At 39.4% G+C, this 27,664-nt stretch overlaps 2 protein-coding genes across 9 annotated transcripts in view; both read right to left on the bottom strand.

Annotated features, from left to right (window-relative positions):
• MFF (mitochondrial fission factor) overlaps positions 1 to 12,461 on the bottom strand; it is a 29,503-nt gene extending 17,042 nt beyond the window's left edge. For 7 of the 8 annotated variants that reach the window (XM_063097084.1, XM_063097095.1, XM_063097115.1 and 4 more), the window contains exons 1-5: positions 12,297 to 12,461; positions 9,253 to 9,364; positions 8,324 to 8,507; positions 7,160 to 7,380; positions 5,733 to 5,902 (exon numbers count right to left, since the gene is read on the bottom strand). In XM_063097084.1, coding sequence (XP_062953154.1) covers positions 5,733 to 5,902; positions 7,160 to 7,380; positions 8,324 to 8,361 — 429 coding nt within the window. In that variant the 5' untranslated portion in view covers positions 8,362 to 8,507; positions 9,253 to 9,364; positions 12,297 to 12,461. The remainder of the gene's footprint in view (positions 1 to 5,732; positions 5,903 to 7,159; positions 7,381 to 8,323; positions 8,508 to 9,252; positions 9,365 to 12,296) is intronic. The other variant, XM_063097089.1, reaches the window with a different exon arrangement.
• A 12,436-nt stretch (positions 12,462 to 24,897) lies between these two features.
• Positions 24,898 to 27,664, bottom strand: part of COL4A3 (collagen type IV alpha 3 chain) — a 127,096-nt gene continuing 124,329 nt past the window's right edge. The window contains exons 49-52 of the mRNA XM_063105191.1: positions 27,352 to 27,529; positions 27,113 to 27,227; positions 25,591 to 25,763; positions 24,898 to 24,982 (exon numbers count right to left, since the gene is read on the bottom strand). Of these exons, the coding sequence (XP_062961261.1) occupies positions 24,898 to 24,982; positions 25,591 to 25,763; positions 27,113 to 27,227; positions 27,352 to 27,529 (551 nt within the window). The remainder of the gene's footprint in view (positions 24,983 to 25,590; positions 25,764 to 27,112; positions 27,228 to 27,351; positions 27,530 to 27,664) is intronic.

Below are 27,664 nucleotides of genomic sequence, written 5' to 3'. Positions count from 1 at the left end.
GCAATGTGACTTCTGAAGCTAGGTCATAAATAATAATACAGCTTCTGAATCTTTTCCTCCAGATATTCATGTTAAGAACAATGGCACCTTGATGTAAGGAAGCCCAAGTAGCCACGTAGCAAGGCCATGTGTAGGTGCCCCAGCTGACAACCCCAGCAGAGGTCCCACACAACAGCTAATGTCAAGTGACATGTGAGAAAGCTAGCCCTCAAATGACTGCAGCATCCAGCTGTTGAGTCATCCTTAGCCTTTGAGACTTCCCAGCTTAGGCCCCCAATCACGCCCACTTCAAATTCCTAACCCACAGAATCCACAAGCAAAATAAATAATTTTTTTTATTTGTTTTAAGCCACTAAGTTTAGGATGGTTTGGTTATACAGCAGTAGATAACTAAAACAATGGTAATCATTCACTTTCCTGCCTGTTTTCTTTTTTTAAGCTAGAAACAGCCATGGCAACTTCATGATTAAAAAAATTTTAGACTTCACTGTAAAGAAGAACTAGTATGTGAATCAAATGACTTAAAAATTAAAATTTTCAAAAATGCCAATCAATATTTAGTGTTTTAAGACCTGGGAGTATATTATCAGGTTATAAGCACCATCAATGTAGAATAAACCCTATATTTCATGCCAACAGAACTTAAAACCACACTATGCAGCACATAATTTCAAAGCATGGTTTAGATTTGGTCATAAACCATTTACCCATCTAAACAAAAGAAAAAAAGTAACTTCTGAAAGCAGAGAAAGAGTCAGTTTGGAGCCTACTGCAAGAGCCTTTTAAGGTTAACCCCAAAATCAAAATTACTTTTAAGCAACTATATTTAAAATTTAACACCTTCACAATCAAAGTATATTTTATTTACATACAGTGACCACCGCTGAGTTGGTTTCTGAGAATTCCACTGATGCTTGCCTTCCTACCTCATGCAGCATTGCGGGTGCCTTCCCTACAGTAGAACAGCTCTTTCATATAGCAAGGATCAAGATCAATTGCCTATTAAATCAGAACCAATCCTACTGCAATGTGCTAAGAACTAAGATTAAGCAGGACAGGAAATGATGGGAGAAGACAAATACTTCTATGACTGCAACACATCCTGAAAAGCTAGAGGATCCTAAGTCTACTGCTATTTTCACCACCTGCAATCTGATTTAAAATATATCTTAACAGGGACACTGGGCTTGATATTACTGCCATATTGGGGGTGGGCAGGTAGCAACTTGAGGCAAAAGCATATATCTGTCATGCCTTCTAACATGACTGACTTATATACTGTAATACCAAAGAATTCAGACACTGACTGGGATGTTAAGAAACACAATGATCTTTTAAATATTTTCACCATTTAGTGATGGTGGATGTCTTTTCTTCAATTAAAGATTTTAAAATGTCATTCAGAACCATCCTGCATTGATCAGCCACTTAAAAACTTGTTCACTCCTGAGGCTGAGAAATACGGTTTTCTATCTTCAGACAACTTCCTGGAACGTGGGTCATAGGGACCTCTACGTCCAGTAATATAACATGGAACACTAGACACAAGTTGTACACATGTATAAAATTCCTCTTTAATGTGCTTAGACTCCAAGTTACATTTCATTATTCATAAATTCCTGGGCAAATTAATATCCTCTAGGCTTTTGTTTACCAGTTCTCTCAATCTGTTCAAAGCCTTCTCTCCTTCAAGAATCTGCTCAGGTGCCTTAGTATTTTCTCTCTATACTCATCCCTGTTTTCTGTGGTACTTTTATTGGAGAAGAGTCAAAAGTAAGAGTCAACAATGTGAACCGAACAATTGGGGTGAACATCCTCCCCTCCCCAAACAATTTTCACTGTCCAAAACTTAAAATAACTAATTAGGGGGAGAACAGTGGAGCTGGTGATTGCAGGTTTTGGGAAGGTAACATGGAACAACATGTTAGCAGTGAAGAGACCATGCCCACACTAAGAGGGCCATGAAACAAGAGCTGTACAAAGAATGTGAATGCACCTCCCTGAATCTTCCATGGACGTATGTGTTTACATACACATAATTAAGTTGTTCTTTTTTTCTTCTTCTTCTGTTCAGACTTTTGCTCCATTCTACTCAGTGCAGTCCCAGCTTCTTTTTCCACAAATGAAGGGAAGAAAAGGAAGCTAAATAAACCATCACTAAGGTGATGAGACCCATATCCATCAGGTTCTTGATTTTCTAAACTACTGCACAGCCCCTGTAAGTATTCACTGAGATCCTGGGAGTCCTGCATTTGTTTTAGGAGGTGCCATATAGCTGGGTGACTCATTAAACTTCAGGTCAGGTATGATCTTTCACTTCACATGCTCAGGGTTGTCATGGCAATTGAACTGGGCCATCATAAGGTACTGATAACCATCTGCTGTTTCCTTAAAGTAGGATTACAGGTCTAGAGCCTTCTGTTAGACATAATGGCTTTTATGTTATCCTTTTGCTTCTGGGCCACTGCTTTCCACGTGTAAACTGTGATAAGCTTGGTTCCAGCTGGATGTTATTTGTGCAAGTCCTTGACTTCCAGCTGTACACTATGTACATGATTGCTGTAGAATTTGGCATCTGGTAGATGCCATTTAATGGCTTCTGTATAAGACTTGCATGGCTTGGAGACAGTTCCCTTTCTGAAAACATTCCTTGCTTTTGCTCTTCTCTTCCAAAATCAGGTCTGGGTTATACATAGGCCAACTGATTTTGCTCCCTTGAGATCACATCTGATTATTAATAGTTCTTGGGTACTTGTGGAGTTCAGCACTCTTCCAGAGATTTATTATAGAATGGATGATATTCTCATACTTCTCTTCTCTGAAGTAGGAGTTGCCAATTCAGGCAAAAGCTCTTATAACCAGTCTGTTTTTTCATCCTATTTCAACAGCCTCCTGACAAAGCTCTTGGCATTCGTTGTAGTTAATCTTTTCAAAGCATTCCACTGCTTGCATAATTGACAGAATATGACGGTGGAGTCCAAATCTTTGGATAGGTCACATTGTTCAAGGCTGCATCAAATCTTCTTAGAGGCATCATTTTCCAACTCTTTTTCTTTACATTCTTCCTTCTTGTTCTCTGGAACTTTTCCTACTGGCTCCAGTTGGAACTCCTTTTGGAGAAGAGAAGGTAGTGTCAGTGTCCCCACCTCTTCCTCCCTACTCACACTGCCCGATCTACTGTAAGAACACTGAGAGTTGTCATAATTTGGGTATTTTGTAGTTTCAGGCCCAGATCACATGGTTTACTGCATAGCTATTTCATTAGTTCCCTGTAGGCAGAATCATCAAGCAATGGTTTTGTCCTGGAGATGCTTTCCAAATATTGGTAGAGATTAGGCATATTGAAAGGGTTCATTAATCTCCTCTCTTCCAGCCAAGCCTCCTGATTTTATAAGTCCTCTTTGAACTAGTAGATTATCTATGTCAAATGGCCCTCCTCATGGGCTCACTTATTCTTAAGTCAGTTTAAGAATTCAAGTGCAGGTCCTTTCTACAAATTTATCCCTTTTGGCTTTTAGACAACAATTTTATAGCCTTCCTCATAAACCTTCTCCTGGTAGTAGCCTTTCTTGACATAGGCCAGTGATTCTCAGCCAGGGGTGATTTTGCCCTCTAGGAGATATTTGGCAATGTCTGGAGATACCTTATTTTTATTGTGGTGAAATATACATAACATACAATTCACAATTTTAACCATTTTTAAGTTTATAATTCAGTGGCATTTAGTACATTCACAATGTTGTATGAGCATCACCACTATCTAGCTCCAGAATATTTCCATCACTCCGAAAGGAAATCCCATACTGATTAAGCAGTCACTCAATTTTCCTCTCCCCCAATCCCCTCATCTGCTTTCTGTCTCTATGGATTTGCCTATTTTGGATATTTCATGAGAGTAGAGTAATATAACACATGTCCTTTTCTGCCTGACTTCTTAAATGTAGCATAATGTTTTCAAGGTTCATCCATGTTACAGTACATATTAGCACTTCATTCCTTTTTATGGCTGAATAATAGTCACTATATGGATATATAACATTTTGCTTATCCATTCATCGATTGATGAACATTTTGGTTGTTTCCACCTTTTGGCTACTGGAGACAATTTTGACTGTCATGACTTTGAGGATGCTACTAGTATCTTGTTGACAGAGATCAAGAATGTTGTTAAACGTTCCACAGTGCAAAAGGACGGCCCTAACCACAACAAAGAATTCTCTAGTCCAAAATGTCAACAGTGCTGACACAGAGAAACCCTGGCATCCACTGTAGAATGATTACTACAGTGCAAATCGCTCTGGGGATCTCACTTTACAGATTTTGAGTAGTATGTGAATGAATCATCAATGTTATCAGCACTCCGGGCCTTGGCTGCTTCAATCAGTTATGTGCATCAGATAGGCAGAAGTGTCTAAAGCAGTCAGGGGGAGCAAAAAGACCAAAATAAAAAACAAAGCCTGAAGAGCAAAGGGAATGTCTCTTCCTCGGCAGACTTCTCACTCCAACACAGGATTTTTCACAGGTGTGATTCCCACTGGGAACTTTGGAGAGCTGAGAAGCTGAACCTCTAACTGGGAGCACGCTGTGATATCTTTTGCTTTGTGTAACCATCTTCGTAACTTTCATTATCTTTTTATATCCAAGAACTTTATGTCTTCTGTGTGCGTTGATGTCTTTCCCTCACTTACACAATTGTCCTGCTGTGACTAGGCAGAACTTTTGAGAGCAGGAACTATGTCTTATTCATTACTGTACTACATACAGTGTTTTACACATACAAGCTCAAAAAATGTTTGTTAAATTAATAAAATTCTGCAAGTATCTCAGTGTCTTTTTGCCATTTAAACCCTCAAATTTAGTGCTTTCCACCAAGCAAATATCTAGAATGTTCCAACTGGCACCTACAAGTACAGTACCTTAATTACCTCAGCAGAAATTACAACCTAAAAAAAAAGGCTGCACCTAGTATTAGGAAACTGCATTGCCTCAGATTAGATGGGTGCTTCATCTTTTTCGGAAAGGACTATATGAAAAATAAAACCAGACACAGGCAAGTACCATTACTAATAAGAACATATGTTGGCACACTGTCTTATACTAGCCTCATGACAACATGTTATAAGCTCCAAAGCTATAATGAAAAAGACGCAATTGCAGAAATCATCACAGAAAAACAGCTTCAAAAGATTGGCCCTAAATCCATGGCAGAGGCAAGATGTGAACTCTGCTACTAACACCTTATTAGTCCACACTGCTATATCTAGGTATTAATGTCATGTGGCACAGCAACTAACTGCGTACAAACCTTTCATCAAGTAGCAATGGGTTGTGTCTAGGGATAAAGAGCTTTCTTTGCCCTGTTTGCCAAATTGATTGTGTAACAAAGTGATGCATTAATTTCCCCCTATTGATAGACTTTCCAACTTTTTCTGTATTGCTTGAGACTTAACACCTACCCATAAAAGCTCTTCTTTCAAGACCACACAAACGTTAACAATACCTTCTGCAAAATTTTCATTTCCCTGAAACATAATTAAATAAGAAAAAAATAGCATAATACCTTAATTGAGGTATTTATAAATCAGAATTGATATTAATCAATGTTCCATGTGGATAGTTTTCATTACATATTTCTAATGATATAATTTATAGCCTTTTACCTCCTCTCTAAATTTTACTTCTGTCCATATCTGTATTATCTCAAATTTAGTTGATGTTAAAATTCTACTTACTTCTTCATTTTGAGGGGTTGGAGGAGGTCTTTCTAAATCCAGAAAATCCAGTGGTCTTTCACTTAATGTAAGTACACGAGGTGGTGTTTTTAGTGCCAGAGGTTTTAAGGGAGTTGACTGAATAAGGTCAAGATCTGCTGGCCTTGAAAATGGAATGTCTTCATTATTTCCTAGAACCAAAAAGTAAAATAAAATAAAACAAGAAAGTGGGGGAGGTTTTTTTAAAAAGATAGTTGTTTTGTTAAAATGTATTTACCTTCTCCCACTTTTGTATTATAACCTGCCCAATAGCGTTAGTTTCTTTAAAACTATGCTTTCAGTATAAGAATTGACATTTCACTAATCTTATCGTTGTGCTCCAGAAATAATAAAGTAAATATGGAATACATACATGACAAAAAAGCTGGTGTCCAGAATACATAAAGAACTCTTGTAACACCCAATTTTTCAGACTGGCAAAACATTTAGATACATGCTTCACAAAGATATACAAATGATCAAAAAACACATGAGCAGATGTTCAAAATTATTAATCATCAGGGAAACAGAATTAAAATCACAATGAGATGCCACTACACACTTATTCAAATCACTAAAATTAAAAACACTGACAGTCAATATGTTGGCAAGGGTGTGAAGCAACTGAAACTCTCATACATCACAGACATGACTGTAACATGGTACAGCAATTTGGAAAATAGATTGGCAACCTAACTTATAATATGATTAAGCAATTCCACTCCTAGAGATATGAAAACATATGGTCTCACAAAGACTTCTACATGAATATTCATAGCAGCTTTATTCATAACAGCTCCAAACAGGAAACAACTCAAATGTCCATCAACAAATGAATGGATACACAAATTACAATGTACCCACACAGTGGAATATATATAATACTCAGTAATAAAATGAAATGAACAACTGATATACACAACATGGAAGAACCTCAAAAACATTACACTGAGCAAAAGAGCCAGACAAAAGAGTATATATTCTATGATTCCATTTATACGAAACTCTAGGAAAAACAAATCTAGTCTCTGGTTATAGAAAGGAGACTATGGTTATCTGCAGTTGAGGGGTAGGAACTAACTGAAGAGGGGTACAAGCGAACTTTTCAGGGAACAAAAATGATCTACATCTGGACTGTGGTGGCAGTTACATAGGTGTATACCTTTGTGAAAATTCATCAAGTGTACACTTAAAAATGTATACATTTTATGCATGTAAAACCTCAGATAATTAGTTGAATTATTAAAAAATACTATTTGAAATTCAGACTATTGTAAAGAATAGAAAATGTGAATCTAAAGTTGCATTTCCCAATCCCTTCTCTTAATATTCTGGAAAACCCAAAAGTTTTCATAAAAATATATAAAACAAAGACTTATCAGGCAACTTTTTAAACTAATGGGAAATACCTGCCACAACAATCCTCTCCGGAACCTGCATTATCACACTAGCATTTGGAACTCCTTCTTGGAATCCTTGTTCCAGGTCAGCATTTGGTGGTGCTACTTTTAATTTTTCCGGGACCCTCATTCGTTGACTGATACCTTCGGTGTACTCCATTTCATACTGAATTCGACTAATTTCCGCCATCTCAGCAGCAGTGGGAGAAGGAAATGCTGCCCCACTCACCCTGTGGGAGAAATATTTAAAGACAGGAATAACTGAGTACTAAAATGTCAGTCTCCTCTATGTAGTAGTAAAGTTAGAAGACAAAACCCTTATAGAAATAGCAAAAGAAAACTTCTCATTTGCGAATACTGAATACATACAAAGGAAAAATAAAAGACCAAAGAAGATGCTTTCCTCAACATAATATCTTCTTACTTATCAGTTAAAATTGCACCTTGAGGATATTGCTTAGGAGCAAATTTTAAAAATCATCGTATAACCACAAGACAAATGTGTACAAACACATACACATACACATACTCTCTCTGCACAAACAGATTAAATGCTGCTTAAAACTCAAAAAATGCCTGAAATAAAATTTAACTTAAAATTTCCTAATCAATTCTTTCAGGGAAAGCTGCTTGGACTTTATAAAAATGAATTTAGAAATTGCCATCATTCAAGAAAAAAATAAAACTTTTCAATGATAAAAATCAAACTTATAGGTAAATAAGGTTAATTCTAAATTTACTAAAAAAGATGCCAACCCTTGAAAATCACATAATATAAATCAAAAGATCGCTTACTGAACATGTATCTGTTGACTGAGATGGAATGAATACCAAATACGGAATTTGTATTAATAAATCCTCATTGTACGCATTCATTTTTTGAGGGAATGAAAGTTTTACATTATTAATTTGTACTTAATATCATATTTATACGTATACTTTTACAAAGCAAAGCATGCCTTTAAAGAGAAAGACAATACAAACGCATTGAATCACGTTTTAAACTGGAGGATGATCCATAATCCCAGAAAAATGCAGTACAAAGAATGCTGCCCCAAAATACAAAGTACTGATAAAAGTGTGAAAGAGCACGGTTAGCCTATGGCAATCAGCTTTAAAGCCACTGTCTCTCAAACCTATAACACCAGCTCAACTGAATAAAATTTCACTGACCTTCCTAGCGGTGTGTCACTGCTTGTTCTTTTACTCATTTTAATACAGTAAATATGAGTACACGTCTACAATAGCTATTATAATACTGCTACCCTGTAGTTCAGTTTACTTTACACAACAATTCCCCTACAGATCTGAACTTTTTTTGAAGGAGTACATAACAACACGGACACTGCTTTTCCAGCTGCAAAAAAGAAAGAATAAAAATCAGTATTTCGACAATTCATTTCATAAGAAAACTATAAATAAAAGTAAATATTTACATAAAATTATTTTTCAACTTGATCAAATTTTTCATAAACAATTATTCTATACCTCAAAAATCATACAGATGGTTTTAAACATGGTCACTGTTTTAAGATTTTGCAAACAGGATGAAGAAAAGCTGTATCAAATGTATACACAGATGTGAAGTCAGATTAGAAAAAACACTGCCATAAAACTAATTATATCCTGAAGGTGAAAAGGTACAAATGAAAAAGTCATGAAGAGAATGCAATGGATAAAAGTAAATGTAGTTGAGGCAGCATAAAATTTCATGTGTGAGTAATAGTTTCTTTAAAAGGAAATAAACTTCAAAAACCAAATTACACTAAATTTTCAGCAAAAGATATTATATACAAATCAAGGACAATTAAAAAATTAAAGACAGTATAAATGTCTTTATCATAGCTGCTGAGATATTTCTTAAAAGCTAAAAATGTCAGAGATGTATTCTACACCTTAGCCCCCCCCCCCCCCCCGCACACACTGAGATGCTTAAGAGAGTTCTCAGAGGTTGCTTAGGCTGCTGAGCCCTGACAACCGGTTTGATAATGACTGCTAACTAGCTTCTTTCATTCTTTACCAAAATGTCAGAATTTGAAGGATTTGGCATGCAGACGGTTTAATGACTAAGAAATAGAGCCAAAGAGAAAATTTTTACTCACAAATGTGTACCAACTACTGCTTAATATTTGACACTATCTGCTTCTGTGCTTCATATTAAATCCTTTAACTTGCTTCAATGTGCATGTGCTGGATTTAGAGCCACTTTTGTCCCTGGGGGAGAAAAACAGGGGCTAATTGAGAAATAGATGATACCAATATTAGGAATTCATTGCTGGAAATTCTCCAAATGAAAAAAGTCACAGAGATGCACAACCTTATATTAAGAAATCAATAAAAGAATAAAGAGAAAAATAATAATAATCTTACCACCAATTTTAGTCCCACACATAGGGCCCTATGACTACTCATTAGGTATGGCAAGATAAAATAAAAAACCGACTCTGTCATTGTTTTTGATTTGAATTTAGAAAAATGTGGGAGATGGAAAGTATATAAAATTAAATGAATCTATGCATATTACACACACAGATATTAGGGAGAAACAAATGAATTGGTTAAATTTTCATTCACTTAAAGTGTTTTAAAATTTGAACCAGTAATACATGTACATGGACAAAGTAAACATGTACATACAGAGAAAACGAAGTGTCCCATCTATTCCTATCCTCAAACACCCAGGTACCCACAGATAACCTCTATTATCAACAGTTGTGCATCATGCTAGACAAGATGCTCTTCTAATACTTCTGTGTATCTGAAGCATAACAAAAGCTTATATTCAGAAATAATACCCAAAGAGAGATGTCAAAATGATTATACCTTGGGACATTATGAATTGATGTTTTATAATAACAAACAAGGGACACAAGTTGCTAGAACCACATTATCTCCTTGAAATGTGCTAGTCTCTGCATTCCATTCACTGCATTTCGGTCTTATTAACTTTCCACTAATACATCTCATGAGTCCCAACATTTCTTTCTATAGCATTATTTTTTCTTATGAGAATCTCTGAGTTTGTAAAGAATCATGGACTTACAACATAAAGGTGGACACTGGAAATACAATTTCTGGAAAAAGCCAAATTCTCCCATAGCTGAACTAATTAAATTTAAAAAGTAAATGAATTTTATACTAAGATTTAATACTGTACTGTCCCAATTATTGGGTTTTCTGCTTTGGTAAAATAGATCGAAATCTAATTCTTTTTCTTCCCCATTAGACTATAGCACTTTTGCTAATATCTTTTGGCTATACATAAAATAAACTACTCATTTGGGGTTAAGATATTAATTCCAGAAGTTTTGTCACTTAGAATCTACTAGCCAACCGATACATGATTCTCTGGTATATAACTAAGGAGACAATCACTCTCGGAATCACAGGTGATTATCTCTTGCTAAACCCAGTGCTTCCCAAACATCATTAACTTACTTACCAACTTCATGTTGTTGGTTTTTTTTTTCTTTCACATGGTACATTTACTCTTAGCTACAATTAATTTTTCTCTAACTTTAATAAATATTAATTTTTAAAAGGAAATTTTACATCACTACCCTAAACCATGGACTTGATGTATAACACATAACAAAAACATAACTATTACAAAAAATCCTCATCCACATACCACTGGTAGAAAGTGTACCAATTCTGGGACACAATGATTCAAGCCCAACTTTCTCTTTTTCTGTATTAGAACACTGGAACCCAGAAAACCTAGTAAGTCACACAATTTGGGTCAAATTGATTGCAGTTGTAAAGAATTATATACTTCTCTAATTACATACACACAAAAATCTCCAGTTTTTTTTAATCACTTACTGTGTGTACCTAGTTGAAGGTTTTTATAGGGTCATCCATTTCTAGTTCTCTTTCCAGGTTACTATACTTAAAAGAATGGGTGTATCAGAAAACCAGTACGTAGGGACCCAGGGTTATTATTTTTTTTTAAAGAACAGTCACTGAAAACTTTGAAAAACATGTATTAACGAATTTTAAAATAAGGTTATGATCCCTAAGAAAAATGTAAACACCAGAAGGGAGGACAGCAACAGCTAAACTTTATAATCCTAAAATGAGGCAGCCCTATGGAGACAGGAAGAGGAAGAACACACAATTTCCTTTTGGAAAGCACAACAAAATCAATTCACAAGACTTTGAAACCAAAAAGATTGTAGGTCCCCCAAACAATTTAATTATGGTTAAAGTACATAAGTACTTTACTAAGTACAACTACTAAATCGCTCTGATTTTCCTAAGGGGTCTTCTTTGGGGATCTCATTAGCCAACAGAATTGATGCAGAAACAAATGTTATTCATCCATGGAGAGAATGCATTCACCATCGAAGTCTCTCAGCAGGTTGAGGAGCCTGGATACAACTGGTTTCATACGAGTATTTGGGCACAAGGGCCAGAAAGCTTGTCTAACCTGCAATTAACAGACGCCACGAAAGGGTGCCCTTCCTAGAGCATGCCCCTGCTCTAACTGTGGACGCAGCCAAGGCTTTTCTTTTACCAAAGAAGGGAGCCTCGTCCAGCAGACAAGGTCAGAGGCTCGACGGACGGGAAGGCAGGCCGGGCAGCCACCGCCTGCATCCACCGCTGAGAGCAAGGATGCTCAGCGGCCCGCGGCCACCGCGGATGCCACAGCCGGGGCTTCCCACAAAGCCCTTGTTTCCAAACACGCACGCTCCACAAAACAAACAAAACACTTTTAAACACGGTAGGTTCAAGGTCATGCTGTAAGGGGTCAAGGCTTTGGCCGGGAAGGATGGGCGCTCACAAGCCTCTCCTCCCGTTCCCCAAATCCTAAACTCTCTCCTACTGGGAAACGTCCTAACTCATCCGTAAAACGAGACGCCGAAGAGAAAGGGTGAACAGGTCAGCCCAGGTCCACCTGCAGGGGAGGGTCCCTCTCGCCTTCGCACCGCTCTGGGGCTCGAGGAGCGGTGAGGTCCTGATAATGAAGAAGGGAGGGTTGAAGGCGAGAGACCCCAGGGACGGGACTCTGGCCACGGCGACACCACGGGCGGGCCGAGCCCCCCTCAGGTCCCTCCGCCGGTCAGAGGGTCCGAGCCGCGGGGCCCGGCCCGGAGGTAGACTCGGGCCGAGGGTCCCGGGTCGGGAAGACGTCAGCACTCACCCCTGGGCCGGCTGGAAGGTCCCCGGAGAGGGCCGCCGCCCGCCGGCTCCCGGGGCGCTCGGGTGGGAGCTCTCAGAGGCCGTTGGCGGGGCGCACTGAAGCGCCCGGGAAAAGCACCAGCGGAGCAGCCCGCGTCGGGCCCGAAGGACGCGAGAACTGCCAAGAGTAGGCCCTTGCGGCAGCCGTAGAGGAAGCAGGTTCGTGGTCATGTGACGTGCGAAAGGGCGGACGTGCGGCTCACGCACAGGAGTGAGGGCGGTACAGAGACATCTTTGTTGTGGGCAGAGTATACCGACGCAGGTAACGCTTCTGCGGTACTTAAGTTTGGCTCACGCAAAGGCTCTAGATTAGTTCGTGGGCTTTAAAAACCTCGTGTTTGCAAGGTCAACCTTCGGTAAATTTTTCAGGACCATCTGTTTCAACTATTTTATGGTGCAAGGCCTAAGAATCTGCATCCTTAACCAGCTCTGCTAGTGATTTTTATGCATGCCAGTTTTGATTGCTCCTTAAACCCACTAATTATCGGATATTGTCTTCAAAGGTGAGAACCCTGGAAAAGGGAAGTTAGGTTTCCCAGTAGTTAGCAACCTTGTTCAGCCTTCGGACAGTTCTTCTTAGGGTCTAACCACCTAACTGGATTTTCCTTTTGGAAGCCCTGGCCAGGGAAGACCAGTACCTTGCTCACCCATGTGGGGGACAGACAGAAGTCAAATCACGAACACTTTGTATGCCACAATTTTCACAAACAGCCAAACACTTTTTGTTTTGTTTTTTACAAATATGAGTGATGTATCTACCCCTGATTCCAGAGGAAGGACCTGGGAGGCTTGGTTGCCGGCTTCAACCCACCTGGTCCTCTTACCAGGTTCTTGACTCCACCACAGGAAATGATTCAAGAGCAGAGTCACAGTAGAAAGTGAGAACAGGTTTAATGTAACAAATAAGAGATACAGACTTCACAGAGAGAGTGTGGCATAGCTTCAGAGACTGAGCAGGGCCCACACCAAGTGTAACACAAAAGAAAAAATGCATGTTTAAAGTTCAGTACAGAATGCAGGCTGGCTCAAGAGAGTGAGCAGCTGCTTGCTGAAAGTAAGTTTGATATAAAAGAAAGCATACGCACCTCAGCCAGCAAAGCACGGGTTTGCACCGGGAAAGTGAGCAACAACTCTGCCTTCTATGGGGATTCACGTTTATAGTTTCCCTATCTAATGCATAATCATGCTATCTAATGCGTATTCAATTAAAGGGGGTGGTTTCCAGTTATGTAACATAGTCTAGCACATGCTCCTTTGGTCTCTTTTGGAGCAAGTTCATTGGTCATATCCTATCACATGCACAAGACATATTCAAGAATATTTTGTGCTCTTTAGCAGTCCTAGTGGAAGGTCATTCAAAGGATAAACTCCCTTCCATGGAGCATGCTTGGCTACCAGGGTAATATAACCCTTCTCTACTGAGCATGCCCAACCACTTGATTTGCATAAGCCAGCCCCCTGAGGTCTCAGTTTCCCCCTGTTGTGCCAAAAATAGGTCTAACTAGCAACAGTAACTTTCCTCTAGGGGAGGGCAAAGAGGAGGGGTGTGAGACCTTCTGGAATGGCTTGAAACCAGGGGGTGTGTCATATAAGCGGAACCCAGGGAAACTGAGCACCTCCTATCCTACTCCTCTAGAGTCTAAAGATGTTCTGGAGATGTTACCATTCATCAAACTCATTTGGAAAGTCCTCTGAATGGAATTCTTTGGCCCCTTCTTAACAGTGCTGTGGGGAAGGTAAAATTTCTCCTCCGTCCTCTTAGGATCTTAGCTGGGCATAAGAGTTAAACTGATGTAAAGCAGATTAACAAGAGGGAAGCATGCAAATTTTATTTAGTAATTTTTATACGTACACTGGAGCCATCACTAGAAAAATGAAAACTCAAAGAAACAGTTAGGGTCCAAAGCTTATGCACTAAGTTGGACAAAGGCCAGTAAATTGTGAAGATGTGAAAAGACAAAAGAGTCTGGGCTTGGGCAGTTAATCATGGAGAAGGAACTGGGAGATAAGAATTAGTTTAAGTTTGGTTTGTACAGATTTCTCTTGGCCTTGACTCCCCATCCATCTCTGGTGATAAGAATGTCTTCCTTCCTCCTGGTACAGGGAGGGCTCCGATTGCATGGGAGTTTTATCTCCTGCTTTCAGGAAGAAAAAGGAAGGTCAGAATACCCTTCTTGCATCTGCTGTTTTTATAAGTGCCTTTGGCCCGTAATAATCTTTATGCCAAAGTGGCATATTTTGGGGTGGCATATTTGCTACTCTGCAGTGGCAAAAGAACAGGTTGCTTTTAGGAATAATCAGTCATTCCAAGCCAACCCTTAGGAGGAAAATAGAGGTGAAGCTAGGTGAGGCATCTATGATCAAAACCTTTAGAAATGAGGGTCCTGCTGCTTCCACTAACCCTTCCACTTCTTTCTTATTTGTATTTTTGTTTTTACTTCTGCACCCCAAAGGAAAATGTTTTCCAATAACTTTCAAATGAAGATCGTGACCCAATTACCAAACTCAATGTCTTCTCCCATAATCCTGATTGTCCTTTATCTTCCTGCATCATTTGATTTTGTTAAATTAAATGAGATAGAATGTTGTGCATCAAAGTACCTAATACTGTCTAATAGTAGATTCTCAAAGAAAAAAAGGCATTTTTCTCTGCCTTATGTGGAAACTCTACTCCCTAGTTTTGTGATATAGATTCATGTTGGGTCTTTTTTCTCTTCACCATTAATGTGAACATTCCTGTTTATTTAGTCTCATCCTGTTGCACTAGTTCTTAGCCAATTCTGCTTAAGTGTCCCATGGGAGCTTTGATCCCAGCAGGATTTCAAACTCAATTTTTTTTCCCCTCTTCTCAATCCTGATACCTTCTCCTGAATTCTTTATTTATTTATTTATTTATTTTCAGTTAATTGCAAGATTATGTTTCCAGTCATCAAGGTTCAAAATACTGAAGTTATCTCAAACTGTCACCCACATCCTCGGTGATGGTTAATTTTTGGTGTCAACTTGACTGGATTAAAGGATACTTACATAGCTGGTAAGGTGTTATGTTTGAATATGCCTGTGAGAGTGTTTCTGGAAGAGTTGGCATTTGAAACAGTGGACTGGGCAAGGAAGATCTGCCTTCACCCAATGCGGGTGGGCACAATCCAATAAGCTGAGGACCGGGATAAGGCAGAGGAAAGGCAAATATTCAAAAAGGCACAGGAAGGGCAAATATTTCTCTCTCTCTCTCTCTTTCTCTCTCTCCCTCCCCACACACACACACTCCCCACCCCCTGAGCTCAGGCACCCATCTTCTTCTGCCTTTGGACATCTGAGTTCCAGATTCTCTGTCCTTTGATCTCTGGGTTGCACCAGCAGTACCCCCAGTTCTTGGGTCTTTGGACTTGGACTGAGCTATGCTACCAGCTTCCCTGGTTCTCCAGCTTGTAGATGTCCCGCGCTACCGTCTCGCCAGCAAGAATGACGCGGCACACAAAGGATCCTTCTGCAGATCAGCTTTAATGCATCTTGAGAGGGAGAGCATAAGCTTGCCAAAAATGGAGACCCCGAGCGAGGGAACCCGCGCCCTTTATATAGAGACTGCTCCTCGCCTAGGACGTGCTCCTACCTTATTGGTGGCTGCCTAATCGGCCCAGGCGTGTTACCGAGCAGCCCTGCCCTCCACCGGAAATCAGCGCCATCTTGTAATGGCGATTTCGGGCAGCTCCTCACATCTCCCCCTTTTTTATCATTTAAAGCGGCTGGTACAAGCTCGGCGGTCGCGGACAAATTAGCCAGCGTTCCTGTCCTAGGTCGTCCCTCCACAGACTTTGACCTTACCCGTCATAGGTTGACCCTATCGCCACCGGGCACCATGTCTTAGGTTGGTTCAAGTCTGGGGGAAGTTGCCCGTCTCTGGACACACTGGAGCCTGTTGTTACATATAGACCTGTTTGAGCAAGGGCGAACTCCTCTGAACAAGCTTCAGGGAGGCCAGCCAACAGGAAGGGGGAAGGGGAGTCAGAGCAGGCTAATCCTTAAGCATGGACAGCCAAACATCAGGGTTGGCCCCCTGTTCCAGGGCTAGAAATGCCTGGGCGATGACTACCCTGTCTCTCTGGGTCTGGGCTTTTAATCTGCAGACCAACCATAGTAGGAGCACAGTTCCCCCACATAAGAACATGCCAACCCCAATCACTCCTGCCCACTCCTTGAAGTGGGACACGGCCGTTTTAATCCATGAGGACAGTCCGGCTGCGAAGGAGACATCCACTCTTGTTGAATTCACGGACACAATGGCCATGCGCAGCTGGTTTATCAGGTTGTCAAATTCTCTCGTCCAACCTGTTGAAAGATGCTGGGATAATTGTTTAGACAAATTTGCAGCTTTGGTATACTTTTTATATTGGATACTGGTGACACATAACCCTGAATATTTCCATTGACACCCCAATTGAGCAATTTGCCATAAAACGTCTATTTGTTCCTGCACAAGATCCACCCGCTGGTTAACCGCCATTAATCCTCCCTTTCTCCTCGACTCTGGTTGACCTTGTCCCCATACTTGTGGGGGCCCTGGGAACGGGGGCCCATCTTCACGTTTTTTTGAACCACTTGGTGTTGTTCTGTGAGCGGCAGAAGGAGTCGCCCTTTGATATCTCTAATGGAACGGCAGAGAGCAGCCTTATGATATCCCTTGGAACAGCGGGAACAGAGGGAGTCTGTACTCTGGGGGCCCTTATCCCTGTCCGGGGCTTGGCAGTACTTTTTTAAATGTCCCGGTTGACCGCATTTAAAACAAACTCTCTGGTTCCGCCCCTGTCTTGGCTGTCCCTGTCTAGGCAGTCTCTGCGACTGGAGGATGGCAGCTGCCAGCCCTGCATTGGTCAGGGGTCCCCCGAGTTCTCGACAAACTCTGAGCCAATCCTGTAAACCTTTACCCTTTCTGGGCGCTATAGCCGTGCGGCATTCCTGGGTAGCCTGTTCAAAAATCAGTTGTTCAACAAGAGGCGCAGCCTGATCAGGGTCCCCAAAGATGCGCCCCGCTGCTTCTGTCATTCGAGCCACAAAATCTGAGAATGGTTCCTGAGGTCCCTGAATGATCTTAGTAAGTTGTCCAGAAGCTTCCCCTTTTTTGGGGAGTGCCTTCCAAGCCTTAATGGCAGTGACTTGAACATAAGCACCCCATGGGAAAGCCGTCTGATCAGCGGCAAATGGGCCCTGGCCTGTTAACATATCAAAGGTCCAATCTCGCTGCTCGGGGGTCAGTACAGCAGCGTTTGCCCTGGCTTGAGCTTGTGCAGCCTCATGCCATAGCGCCTTCCATTCCATGTATTGACCCATGGTAGGGAGCGCTGCCTTAGCCAACATTTGCCAGTCAGCGGGTGTCATAGCCACACCAGCAAACCTTTCTAGCATTACTAGAGTAAAATTGGCATTTACACCATATTTTCTAACCGCCTCTGCTAGATCCTTAATTTGGGTGTACTCGACGGGGGCATGAACTCTCCCTCCGCCCTCAACCTCAAAAACTGGGAAGGCAGCTTGAACCTTTTTCCTCACTTTATCAGAGAGGAATGAGAAGGGATTAGAAGACTGCACGTAAGGAGGAGGCGCCGAAGGCGCAGGCCGTGCGGGGGCCACTGGGGGCGGCCGGCATTTCCACTCCCCGAGTGGTCTCCGCCGCCTGTCGGGATATCTCTCCTCCTCGTACCTGGCAGCTTCCTCCTCCAAATCGGATTCCTCACTAGGGCTGAGGGGATCGGAGTCGGACTCATCCAGATTTAAATCTTCTAATTCTTGTTTTAAGGCCCCCAGCTCTTGCATAGGGTAGAGGCCTCCTTCTTTCCCTTCCAACTTTTGTCTGGGTTTTGAAATCCCTCCTTTACCGGCAGATGTGCCGGGAGTGTCACTTTGTTGTTTTAGAATCTCTCCCTCGTCCGTAGACTTACCGGGAGGGCCCTTTTTCTTATGGGAGACGTCTCTCCTCCTGCGGGTACCCATCCTCTCACTCCGTTCAGTTTCTGACATGCTGTCTTGGACCTCCTCTAATGTATTTTGCCCTACTATCACTACCGGTTTACAGCCCTCATCTTCTAAGCAATTTTTAATAAACTTCCAAATGGTCTTGGTGCCCTGACGGAGGTCTCCCTCCGCGTACTTGCGGTCAAGGTCTCTGCCTAGTTTGTCCCAAGAGCTCAAAGTCAAGGAGCCGGAACAAGCAAACCACGGCGCTACACGATCTACCTCTTTTACAAAATTTTTGAGCACACGGCCCCCTACCTTTATATCACGTTGTCTCAGCACGGCCTCTAACGCGGTAACCACAGACTGTGTGGAACCCATAACGCGCTCTGCTTTAGGAGGCGCTGTGAGACACGCCGCTCCCTTACGTACTAGAGGCTCACACAGGTCTCTGGTGCAGCTGCTTATCTACGTCAGTCTGACCACACCAACGGGCGATTTCAAAACCTTTTAAACCAACCGGATTAACCCCAGACCAAGAACAGGCATACCTCTCCGAACTTACCCTCCTGCAGTTCTGAATCCTCCCTGTCTCCAGGGGGTCTCCGAAGGTGCTGACGATGACACAAGTTCCCGGGTTTCGGCACCAAATGTCCCGCGCTACCGTCTCGCCAGCAAGAACGACGCGGCACACAAAGGATCCTTCTGCAGATCAGCTTTAATGCATCTTGAGAGGGAGAGCATAAGCTTGCCAAAAATGGAGACCCCGAGCGAGGGAACCCGCGCCCTTTATATAGAGACTGCTCCTCGCCTAGGACGTGCTCCTACCTTATTGGTGGCTGCCTAATCGGCCCAGGCGTGTTACCGAGCAGCCCTGCCCTCCACCGGAAATCAGCGCCATCTTGTAATGGCGATTTCGGGCAGCTCCTCACATGTAGACAGCATATCTTTGTACTTCTCAGCCTTTATAATCATGTGAGCCAATTTCCACAATAAATCTCTTCTCATAGATAGATGGATAGATGAGGGATCTTCAAAAATGTTATGGAAATTTTCATATTATCTTTGAATTCTATTCTTCCACAAGCTTTTTAAAGTATCCTTGTATAGCCTATTGGTTCTGTTTCTCTGGAGAACCCTGACTAATATATCTGCCATCCTTTAGGTTCTCTCTTTCACTTAGCAGTCATCTACTGTATCTGTCTTTTCTGTTTCTACTGCTAAACCATTACCCATTATCTGGGATGTTATTGTTTTAACTGGACTCCCCATCTCAAATCTTTTTCTTTCTCTAATTCTTTCTAGATGTTGGGTCTACAAGTAACCTATTTTCACAAATCGTGACATTCTGAATATGAAGCCTCACCTTTAAAAGAAATTGATGATTTATAGTTATCTACAAATTCAGAAGTCCATAGCAGCGATCCATTAGTTTTTAAAAACACTTGAAATTATGAAATAGCCCGGCAAGTGCAGTATATTAAATATTACATCTTCCAGGTTATTGTTTAGATGATAACTCCACTCTTTTGCTGAAAAATTGTCACTGGATCTCTGGTACCAGTCAGCAAAATAGTAGTTCAACCTGGTATTCTAAATCCTACCTAACATGGCCTAACCTCCTACTATGCCACTTTATTTACCACTGTGTGTGTGTCTGTATAAGTATATATCATATACTCTTTACCATTAATTTTTCCCTGATATTGCTTCATTCCTTCCTAACTACTTACCTTTATCCATGCTGTTCCTGCCACCTGGCATTCCTCCCTGCTTCTGTCTGTCTTCTACTTCTAGAAATCCTAACTGCTCTTAGAGGACCACTTAAAATGTCTCCTCTTTCATGAATTATTTCTTGAGGCCTCTAACTTTTCAACCACTATTTGTTGTCTCTTGCTGCACTTCTCACGTTTTGTGCAGTATTATAATTATCCAATATTATAATTATATTTATATTATAATTATATTAAGATTATAATTATCTTATTTTCTCCTACAAGATTTTAAACTCAGTGTTTGAGACCAAGGTCTATATCTCACTCATATGAGTATATGCTATGGAGCCAAACATATTCAGCATGTTGCAGGTCTTGGATATAAAGTAATGCCTACTTCCTTGTTTGGCTCATAAATTGGAATTGAAGATAATTCCAAAACAATACTTCTAAAAAGGTTTTAAGCAATGTCAGCATTTTAAGAAAAAGCGTAGAATCTACAAAATCTTAGGAAGGATTATATTTATCTGAATGTTTAAGATTAGCCTGGTTATTAGATATTAGCTACTTTTCCCTCTGTGTTTCCTTGCCTGTTAGTTTGTGATAGGCAGAGCTGGGGTTAGGGTGATGTGAGCTAGGTGCCTAGGCACAAATCGAAGGAGGCATTCACTCTCAGTATTCAAGTGCTCTGCCAGTAGGTTGCTAAGAGTCTATTAAGGACTGATCAAAGTTTTCCTTACTAAACAGGCTTAGAGGTAGAGAGAGAGAATGTGGTCAAACACAGTATCTGTTATTCTTCTACTTACCAACAGTAAAAATAAATTCATTAAAATGGATTAGTACATTTTTTTTTTACCCACAGTGTTTTCAAATTAGATTTTTGGCCCAAATATGAGAATGTTTCCAAAATATTTATTTAAGCAACATTTTTTTTTGTATTAGAATTATTACCTAGAATCACTGTACATGCATTCCATTTCTTTCCTTGATTATGTTTTTATTATCATTTAACACAGCCTGAAAGCTCCTTATCAGAGATTTCATATTTTCTATATAAAAGCATTCTTCTTTACCATTTCTCTACATTTGAAATTTTATGAATTTTTTTCTTGAATGAATTGTATTTGTATTATAAATGGGAAACATTTATCAAAATATCTGATCCATAATTTCTGTAATCTTTATGCATTTCTTATTGATTTGTAAAAACTCTTTAAACAACTCAATATAAAAATAAGCAAAGTCATGATTAGGCCCTTTACAGGAAAACAAAGACGAGCATTCATAATAAATGCTACTTTTTAAGAAAACAAGTAATAATTAAAAGTGACAAATGTTTAGCCTCACTGATAATGAGCAAAATGTAAGTTAAAACAGTGAGATAGGCCAAGATGTAAAAGAAGAGAAATATTCAGTATTGGTAAAAGCCTAACGAAATGAGTATTCTCATTGCAATGTTGATGCAGCTGAAAATTCTAACAACGTTTCTGGAGAGGATTTTTGTATGTATATTAAAGGCCTAAGATTGTGCAATTCCTTTTATTCCATAGTTTTCCTTCTAGGGATTATCCAGGAAATAATCGGACAAATGTGAAATGACATAGGTACCATATGTCCATAATATAACTAAATTAAGTTTCTAGCAGTTGGGGATTCATTGACTTATATTGTAAATCCATTCAATGGACTGTGGTGCAAATGATGGTCAGATTGATGTGAAAATATGTCCACAATATATTAAGTTTTTTTAAAAAAATCTGGTGACAAAACAGTATGGTTTTATGCTATTTTTGTTTCAAAAAATATTTACAGGAAAAAAGTCTGAGTTTACAGTTTAATTAAATAATTATCTTAGGTGGGAGTGAGGATTATCATGGCGATTTTTGTATTTTTCTTTGTAACTTCCATATTGTTTCTTGTTTTTATGCTAAACATCTATTATTTTTACAATACCCCCCCCCCAAATAAATTCATTTCCATTTTGGAAAAAAGACCAAATACAATTTTTCAATTTTATTCTTAGACAATACAATAAAATAATATATTATCTATAATTACAAACATATTAGTACATTACAGAATTGTAATTTTGTCAGAATATAACAATATAAAATATTCAATATATTTTAAATATAGTTCATTTGGTTATAGAGTAAATATTAAATTAAGTTCAGTAGCAGTAAGTTACATTTGATACATAGAAAAATCTTTCTAAGTTAGCATAAAATTCAAATTTAAGCATTATTTTAATACTTTCATAAATAAGTTACTTAATAATGTTTATCTTGCAGAAAGAAAGACCTCTGAGAATTTGGTTACTTTAGCACACTGTGAAATTCCAAAAGTTGAAGCCCCAACTTTAGAAGAAACAAGTTATTTACATTTTATCTACAAAGTTAAATCTTTATAACTTTATAAGCTACTCCTAGGTATCTGGAAAATGATGCACTTGAGCTATATTTTATGCTCAGTCTTAGAAGTATGACTGAACCACAACTGAACCACTGTTCACATGGCTTCATTGGAAATTAAGGTTTTAGCATCACTTGTCTTCCTCAGAAGTTAGATACTGATGAGAGGGCAAGAGAAGATGGAGGTTTGGGGATGAGCAGAGGCCAGTCGTTTGGCATTAGCACCAATCAAGGACTTTAATTTATTAGTGAAATTAAATTACTTACAGTCATCTGTAATTTTAGACTTTTAAAAGAGGCAAGGATTGAGCAATCGTAGCCAATTTTTTGGCTGTTTGTCTAGAGCAGTTTTTCTCAGTCTTTAAAGTGCATGAGAATCATGTTGAGAGCTTGTTAAAACACAAATTTCTGGGCCCTACCCTCAGAGTTTCTGATTTTATAGGTCTGGAGTGGGCCCTAGAATTTGCGTTTGTAACAAGTTCCCAGGTGCTGCTGATGCTGCTGGTCTGAGGACCACACTTTGAGAACTATTTGCCTACAGAGGGTTTATGGAGATCAGCTAGCCCTATCTGCCCCATAGTACAATTGGGTCAGTAGAGTATTTTTAGTGCAGACAAGTCTTAATATTAGGTGAATCTTAGTAAACAATAGTAAGATGCTGCTTGTCTTAGTTTAGGTGTAAAATGGCTTGACAGCAGTCATGTAAGCAGTCAAGAATGTACACCATGGCCACAGTCTGTGCTGTCCTCTGGGGTCACATTTTCACTTACAAAGTGATTGACATTGAAGCAATAGCCTGAATTTAAATGTCAGCACCACCAACTCCACCTAGATGGGTCAAGAGGCTTCTTCAAAGCCTTGTCTCATGATGCCTCACCTCTAAGACTCATCAAATAGTGCTACCATGAAGTATAAATGTTTTTTAATGTTTTGTAGATTTCTTTTTTTCATATTGTTCAGACCTTAGCTTCTGCAGTACCTAAGAGAAGCTAGAAATTCTGAGCTTTCCTTGGGCATAGATCTTATTTTTAAACCTTCACTCAAGCCTGCTGAATTATGATGATGAAATGAAATATAAAAATGTGACAAAAGAAGAAAAAAGGGAGAGGAGCAAATCATATATGAGATCTTAACAGAAGCAATAAGTTGCCTTTTCTGGGATATTAGATTAGAAACAGTCTCCCTTTTTTCTCTTAATATCTCTATAATTTAGCACAGTGCCTGGGACACGGCTTGATGCTGAATAAAATGCTTGTTTAGTTGAATTAAGTAACCTTGGGAATGTATCAAGACACTGAAAAGCAAGTTTTAAGACACACAGTTGCCAAGTTGTACAATTTGTACATTAATATTTTTACACAATGGACTCTTTCAATATGATTTGTAAGAATATACAACATAAAAAAAACTTGTTTTTTCACAAGGGAAGAATTAGAGAAGTAACAATAGAATAAATCTGTAAAACCAGAGTAATGAAATATTTAGAGCAAAGAAAAAATATTCTGAGCCTGATAAGCCAATGAATGCCTTAAATTATTTTATGGATTATTGAACTATTCAATTATATAAGGTATGCACCAACATTTATGGGGATGGGGATAAAGTGCACATGCAATGAGTTGTGTCCTTGTTATTAATGTGGCTGTGCTCGTAAAAGAGGAGTTAAAAGTTAGACACATTTTGAAGTAAACAATAAACACGTGTAATAATATCCTACTAAAATTAATTCACTAAGGGTAAAAATGTTATCTACTATGAATACAAGCAGGCTCTATTGTTGCAGTGAAGTGAATTCAATGAACAAACAAACAGAAATCTTCAAAGACATACAAAACAAAACCATAAAGTATTTCCAAGGCTGTTATGGTTCCATAATACTAGGGAACCCTATTTTGCCCTTAGTTTTGGGTATGTTTGAAAGAATTTTGGAAAATCCATGCATCTCAATTCAATTGTGTTCCTTCAGGCCTCATGCTACTCAACAGGTCTGAAAGTCCAGTTCTAGTCTTGGTGCTCCAGTATTCTACATGCTCCCATCTCCCTCTCTACCCAGGGTCTAAAGTTTCAGGAAGGGGGCTGCAGGCCTGTGTACAATTGACTTAGTTTCCCTGAGTCTCAAAGACTGAAAGAGAAGAGGACAGATGTTGAGAATCCAGTGGGCCAAATATCTCTTAACTTGTAGCATTCAATCTTCACATAATTGCCATTTAGACTTTGCATTGGATAAAAGTAGAATACGATTTCAGTGATACTTTGTGAAAAATTGCTGCCTCGCCACAGGGAACTTTGAAACAACCTAGATTTAGAGATCAATATCACAGAAATAAATTAAAAGAAATGCTTTGTTGTAGGGAAACAAATTGAAACTTTGTACTAAGCCATCATAGAGCAATATTGTTTGATTAGAAAAAATACCTAAATAAATTCATGTCCTGAGTCATAACTTTGTTATTTAGGATGAAAAATAGCAGTTCTATTTTCTTTGATTTCTTCAACGTCTTCTCTTCATGCACACCTGACAACGACTTATTATTTTTTCTAACTCCCCAGCTTTTACAGTTGATGGAATAGGTTTTCTGAAATAAAAACAAATCTTTTGATTTATAGATAAAAGGAAATCCTTGCTAGGTTTGAGTTTTATTAATGAATGTTGTAGCAGCTCTAAATTTTATTACAGAAACATCTTCCTTTATACAAGAGCTGTATTCTGAAAAAGTATATATGTCTACATTTTAAAATTTTAGTTGTATTTCAGTAGTACTAAGGAAACACAGACCTTGATGCAAGTTTACAGATCATCTTTTTTTGTTGTAAAACTATCCCCACCCTTCAAATAATCTGTATTATTCACAAATCTTCTAATACAGTAAATTAAGATTAGTAGGTCATTTAGTGGTTTTATTTAATAATTTACTGTAAATTCATATGTAAATATTAAGTATGTTGAGTGATGACAAAAATCACTTATTTTGTCTTTAATGGTATACTAGTACAAAATCATGGCTAGCTGTGGACTTGAGAACACTTGTAAACTGGGAGTGCCAAGCTTAACAGGATTTTATTGGCATGGCGGCGGGTGTTAATGTGAGTTCATCAACACATAGATAAAGAAAAGCTAACATAGGCAACCTTTGAATAGTTCTGTAATTGAGTCATCAGACCTAGCCCAACAGTGAATAGTTACCTGAACATTCTTTCCGGATTTAATGAAGCCAACCAGAAACTGTAGGAATTTGAATAGTAGTTGCATGTTCCTCTTCCATGACATTCTATAAATGGGCTGGCTCGAAATTCTTCCAAGCAGGAGCCGGGGGATGCCAGTGCTTGCCCAGCGCCCTCAGAACCTGCACTTGTGAACTATCACATAAAAATATCTGAATAAAAACTCTGTCCATTGGTGTTCAAACCTTCAATTCTCTACTTGTGTGTGTGTGTGTGTGTGTGTGTGTGTGTGTGTGTGTGTGTGTGTGTGTAATATCAGGCAATAAGAAAAGAAAGAAAAAACCAGAATGTGTGAATTAAACTTCTGTACTTTTTAATCCAGATTTGCTAATACTCCAGGTATCTCCCAGTTTGAGCTATAGTCATCAAAAAGAAAAGAAAAGCAGTTCCTTCTGCCTGGAGTGCTCCTTGCCCCCAGGTCTGACTGGCTCTTTGCTTTTATTTCTGTTGGATGGCCGGCCCTGCCCCATAAGGGGAACCAAACTCTTGACGTTGGTGTTACAAGGCCACGTTCTAATCAACCAAACTAACCAGCCAGCCCTAACTGGCTCTTCCTTGTCTGCTTAAATATAACCTCATCCCTGTCAGTCTCTCACCTTTTCTTGCCTTATTTCCTTCATAGTACCTGTCACCACCTGAACTCTTGTTACTATTATTGTTATTTTGTCTTCTTGTTTATTGTCTATCCTCCTTGCTAGACATAAACTCCCTGAGAGCAGAAACAATGGTTCCCAGTGCCTAGAACAGTCATAGCACGTGGTAGGTGTTCGATAAATATTTGTTATGTTCATGATTGAATGAATGGATGACTATGAGTCAAGAAAGAGAAGTAACGTATCATAAACATCACTATACTGAATATATGAATACCCATGTATGTGCAGCTATCAGAATCATAGATGGTCAGTCCACAGACTTCCTCATTTAGCACTTACATCTGGGAGATTTTTCTTTAAAAGACTGTTTCTCTTTGTTCTCATCTTTATGTGAATGTCAGGGGCATGGTATAAGGCACAAAGATTTTGGAACAGATAGACCTGGGTTCAAATCCTAGCTTTACTACTTAATAGTTGTAAAACCTTGGGAAAGTTACTTAATTCTTATTTATAAAACTGAAGATGATAGAAACTGCCTTTTAACATTTCCATAAGGATTAAGGAGGATGTATTTAAAGCAGCTGCCACATTAAAAAGTAGGCATTCCATTACCAATAAGTGGTAGCTACTATTCACCTAAATATCATGATTTAGAATTTGTAGGTAATCTCCCAAGACGTCAATTTTTTTAATGCTCCATTATTTACCAAAAGCAACTGCAATTAAAAAGAAAAAAAGTTTACTTGCAGATTTTCAAGCAAATGTCCATGGCATATTGCACGTATTGATATCAGGCAGCATCCATTCTGGGAGCCACATTTTACCCAGCACAATGTAAGATTCTACAGGTAATCTTTAACATAAATTTGCTGTTCCTTTTCTCCTTACCATGATGAAAGAAAATCCTTTCCAGAGAGAAATCCAGCCATGGGGACACGAAGGAATGTCCGTGGTCTGGCTGTGAATGGCTATGGCAATTGCAGGACCTTCACAGACAATGCACCTGTAACATGAAACAAAGGCTGGCTACAGCACCCCTTTCTGCACTGTGATGTGCTGTCTTATATTTCAGTACAAGTGAAGGATTCACTTGGTTCCTTTACAGAACTCAGGGACTGGATTTTTACCTGCTAATGTAAGGCTCAAGGGCCCTTCCGGTAACTGGAGCCATGTCCCTTGGCATCAGAGCTGGTGTTGACAGCCAGTATGAATAATCGTTTCGAGATGCAAAATTACACACATCATTGATGTCACAGAATAAGAATGGCATTGTGGTAAATCTCTGTAAGCAGCTGCCAAGAGTTCCTAACAAAACATCAGCCTGAGTATCACTTTCAGTACATGAAAATCATTTTGAGTATCATTACTATAAAACATAACCTGCAGCAAAAACTGGACAAAGACAACACAAAAGAGTTATTTGCAAAATGTGGTATTGAA

This window comes from Cynocephalus volans, chromosome 1 (genome assembly GCF_027409185.1).
Source record: "Cynocephalus volans isolate mCynVol1 chromosome 1, mCynVol1.pri, whole genome shotgun sequence".
Lineage (NCBI taxonomy): Eukaryota > Metazoa > Chordata > Mammalia > Dermoptera > Cynocephalidae > Cynocephalus > Cynocephalus volans.
This window is presented reverse-complemented; position numbering and strand designations above follow the sequence as displayed.